The sequence below is a fragment of the Oncorhynchus gorbuscha genome, linkage group LG23, assembly GCF_021184085.1.
Source record: "Oncorhynchus gorbuscha isolate QuinsamMale2020 ecotype Even-year linkage group LG23, OgorEven_v1.0, whole genome shotgun sequence".
NCBI lineage: Eukaryota > Metazoa > Chordata > Actinopteri > Salmoniformes > Salmonidae > Oncorhynchus > Oncorhynchus gorbuscha.
This window is the reverse complement of record NC_060195.1, coordinates 65,887,609-65,892,184: the sequence shown is the minus strand read 5'-3', so window position 1 is coordinate 65,892,184 and position 4,576 is coordinate 65,887,609. Positions and strand designations below refer to the sequence as shown.

The following is a 4,576-nucleotide window of genomic DNA, read 5'->3' as shown; positions in this document are numbered from 1 at the left end:
TTATCTGGGTCGGCAGGTAAATCTCCTCTGGTTTGAGAACCAACCCCCTTTCCAACAGAGAAGGAGAAGCCACAGGCTCCTCTCTCAAGACCTCTGCAGAAGCATCTCCAATCAGGGTTCCGACTATAGGTCTCCAAAGTTAACTATCGCTCACAGCGGACGGGCAAAACTCTATTTTATGCCGTGTCCCCTCTCTCGGTCTCTCTCTCTCCCATATAGCAGGTCTGGATGCCAGTAACCAGGCCAGTACTCATGAACTCACCATTCCCAATGATGTGAGTATGGGGACCATGGAGCTTTTCATTTGACATTTGTCATCTATTGTCATGTAAGGGATGGGTAAGGTGATTTCACCAATGGTCAGTCAATATTTTAACAAACAGTTTTCAAATGCTTGCATGCACCACCATGGATATATTTGTAAAAATAGAACAATTGAAAAAAGGGGTCAGTGTGTCATGGTGCATGTGACTTTGTCTGCATTCCATTCAGACTTTGCTATTCCCCTGTTTTAAGTCCCTCCGCCTCTTCTTCCCAGCTAATAGGCTGCATAATCGGGCGCCAGGGAACCAAAATCAACGAGATCCGTCAGATGTCTGGGGCGCAGATCAAAATTGCTAACGCCATGGAAGGGTCATCGGAGCGCCAGATCACCATCACAGGAACCCCCGCCAACATCAGCCTGGCCCAGTACCTCATCAACGCAAGGTCTTAGCCCTGGCAGACACACACACACACACACACACACACACACACACACACACACACACACACACACATTACAATTGACAAAGGGGTCAATAGCTCACCTGTTGTCCCAGGGATCCTCTGTTTGTCTGTTTGTTGTTATTACATAAAAAGAAAGAATTTGACAGAAACAATAATGTACTCCCTTTCCCATCATGCCCTGTGGCAGGTTCAGAGACGTGGCGGCCATGTGGAATGACCCATCCTCCATGACGACATCCTAAGGACCCAGCCCGGCCGGCCTCCACTCCCTCTGCTCCGCCCCCTCCATCTCCTGACCACTGAAGACATGATGTTCCTACCTAACTCCTGATGATGATGCCCTCTAGACTAATGAATCTGGCTCTGATAACAACTCCCTTGACCCTCCAGCTTACTACCACGATCGCTCTCTAATAAGAGAGCTGTTGCTTTCAGAGAAACTGAAAAAATAAGTAATGTCTTTGTTTTCGTTGATTTTAGACCTTTAGACAAGTATTGAAGCATGTTGAACGTTCATTAGGATCAAATTGTGTTATTCTGAATTCTCTCTCTATCACTCTCTCTGCTAGTGTTACAAAATAGGATTTCAATATCAGTTTGAAAAAAAAGTACAAAAAAAAGTAAAAGTTTAAAAACATTGGGAAAAAATGCTACTGTTCCATTTTCTAGGTGCTGGGTGATGCTATCGGCACAGTATGGTGGGATGTAGCCCAATGATTACTTTATGATGCTCTTTTGAAAAGAGGTCTTTTTTAGGTACATTTAATCATTCGATTTTTACCCCTATTCGGATCCTTAAAATGATCTGCTTACTAATCCGATCTATACCCATAACATTTTGCTGCATCACATGACCTCTTTGAGCCAATGGTATCACTCCTAGAGCCCTCCTTTCTATGTCCATTTCTTGTATTTTACATTATGACTTATACTGCATGTGTTCAGTAATGTATTGTATGTATTTGAGTATTCCAGTTTGGTGTAAGTGTTCCTATGGTGTTGCTATGTTAGTGCTGATGGGAGGAGCTATTGGAGGATGGGTTCATTGTAATGGCTGGAATGGAATTCATGGAACATAGCCAAAGGTGTGGTTTCCATTTCTTTGATGTGTTTGATACCGTTCCATGTATTCCATTCCAGCCATCACAATAAGTCCGTCCTCCTATAACTCCTCCCACCAGCCTCCACTGCTCCAAACCTTTTCTGCAATTATTTTCATGAGTTTTTTTTGCCATTCACGTCTAGTCCTACTACCACCCCAAATGAATAACTCTCCCTCACATCCTCCAGGAACCCTATTTCTAGAATTTAAGAAGCATGAAAGGAAATTACTCAAAAGAATCATCAGTGGCTAAAAACTGTATCCTAACTGACTGAAAACTAAAATGATTGTTTACTCGATTTCTTAACCAAGACTACTGTGGGTGACCACATAGTCAGCTATGCTACGCTCATGCAATAGACAATTCAACTCTTCATTATACTGTGGACTGCCTCTAGTGTGTGAGGAATTAGTTGGACTTAAGACTATTGCTGTGTCCAAATTCTCTTAGTTGGCTTCCTTTCGTCGTCTCCTTCACTCCCATGTCCACGACAGATAAAAGAGGCTTCAATGTACTACTCTTGAAGGAAAGGAGACCAGGAGAGGAAGCTGTTTGATATTATTGGGACGTGGCCATAGGTGTTTGGATGGAGCCAAATGTTTATGGGCCATGGAATGTTCCGGGGTTCATGGGGGAACCCGTGGGGCCTGGGCGGACGTGTTTACCCCCCATGCCGCCACATTCGCGATTGTTCATCCATCATGTTATTTTTATTATAATATTGTTTATTTAATGCTTTAGGTTTTGAATGTCATTATGCTTTTATGATGATGTCAACAGATTAGATGACAAAGTCATGTTGCTCGTTTTAAGTGATTTAAAAAACAAAAATTGCAATTCTATTTATTGTTTCTTGGTGCATCATAATGACTGTTTTGGTTCATCATGATATTTAAGCTAGGTTTTGTTTGTGTGTATTGTATTGGATTTCAGGGGAGGTTTGGGCTTTATTTGTTTGGATTAAACATGGCAAATTCCCTTCATAACAATTCTCAAGCTTATTCAAAGTATAGGCTGTTGTGACATGTCATGTTTGCAAGCCTGGGCTGAGGTCATATTCAGCACTGATGCATATGAACAGCCATTGAATGTTATCCTCTCAACACAGGTCATTCATTCACTGTCCAACTGGTTTCAAGTACAGTCAAAACCATCCTGGTCTGGATTTTCATTCTGTAAGACTGGTTTGTTTCATGTAACTCCCTGTTTTGGTTTCAATATGCTGAGCCTGACTTTGGGTCTAATTTCAACCGCTTTCATCATATAAACGTGATATGTCAATGGACCAAATGCTGTACTGATGTACTGAATGATGCATAGTTGATTATTATTCTGCAATAATTCTTACATTTTGATGTTAAACTGAAGTGGTAGTGCTAGCCTTGACATTATGGGTTTGTGTTATTCGTTTAATTTAAAACTTTGCCATAGCTCGTAATTCAATGGAATGTTTGTAATTTAAACAAGTTCAAATGTCTGTTTTCTTTGGCAAGCTTTTTAGAACTGTTCAGCTTCTCATCATCGATTGCATTCAGACTAGGCAGGAATATTGAATTGTTGAAATAGTGATGCCAATGTGATTTCAATAACTTCAATATCCATGTGTTGTTACAGTGTATTGAAACTGTATTTACACTGGCATATATGACTGAGTATACACACCTACTGAAACAGACTCAAATGCAACTGATGCAATAACAAGGGAATGATGTGCAATTATTATTTGTATTTTTTCTTGTGCATATAATACAAGGAACGTTTGTCATGTATTTCCAACTCATTGTTGCTCCTTGACCTCCTTCCTTTCTGGACGGCGGCAGCAACTAAAATTGAAAAAATACATGAGATATTCTTTTCTTCCCTTTTTGCTCCTGTATATTTTGCTTATTTAGGAAAATGTATCGGAGCTTGGTATATATTTTCAGTTGGATTATTTGCAATGAGCAAATCTATCTTAGGTTGAAGTAATTTCATGATTTAGGTTACTTTTGAAATTGTTTGTAAGTAAGAAAATGAATAAAGTTTTTCTTCTTGTGAACCTAGGTTTGTCTTGTATCATTTTGACCTTCAATGATATCAAAGGGGGCTTGGTTTTTCTGTGTTGCCCATTGAAATGTTACTGTCAGCGGCGTACATGCCATCTTGTATGTCTTCTTGAATGTCTCATCTTGAATGTATCATCCTGAATGTCTCATCTTGAATGTATCATCTTGAATGTCTCATCTTGAATGTCTCATCTTGAATGTCTCATCTTGAATGTCTCATCTTGAATGTCTCATCTTGATGGTATCATCTTGAATGTCTTATCTTGATGGTATCATCCTGAATGTCTCATCTTGAATGTCTCATCTTGAATGTCTCATCTTGATGGTATCATCCTGAATGTCTCATCTTGAATGTCTCATCTTGAATGTCTCATCTTGATGGTATCATCTTGAATGTCTTATCTTGATGGTATCATCCTGAATGTCTCATCTTGAATGTCTCATCTTGAATGTCTCATCTTGAATGTCTCATCTTGAATGTCTCATCTTGAATGTCTCATCTTGATGGTATCATCTTGAATGTCTTATCTTGATGGTATCATCCTGAATGTCTCATCTTGAATGTCTCATCTTGAATGTCTCATCTTGATGGTATCATCCTGAATGTCTCATCTTGAATGTCTCATCTTGAATGTCTCATCTTGATGGTATCATCCTGAATGTCTCATCTTGAATGTCTCATCTTGCATGTCTCATCTT

The 4,576-nt window shown here is 39.8% G+C and overlaps 1 protein-coding gene across 24 annotated transcripts in view; it reads left to right on the top strand.

Moving 5' to 3' along the window:
• The window catches only part of LOC124011246 (poly(rC)-binding protein 3-like), a 35,746-nt gene extending 31,876 nt beyond the window's left edge, over nt 1-3,870 (top strand). For 12 of the 24 annotated variants that reach the window (XM_046324408.1, XM_046324417.1, XM_046324416.1 and 9 more), the window contains 3 exons: nt 220-275; nt 539-708; nt 917-3,870. In XM_046324408.1, coding sequence (XP_046180364.1) covers nt 220-275; nt 539-708; nt 917-971 — 281 coding nt within the window. In that variant the 3' untranslated portion in view covers nt 972-3,870. Of the gene's footprint in view, nt 1-219; nt 276-538; nt 709-916 lie in introns of those variants that run through there. The other 12 variants (XM_046324418.1, XM_046324411.1, XM_046324410.1 and 9 more) reach the window with 5 other exon arrangements.
• Nucleotides 3,871-4,576: the final 706 nt, after the last annotated feature.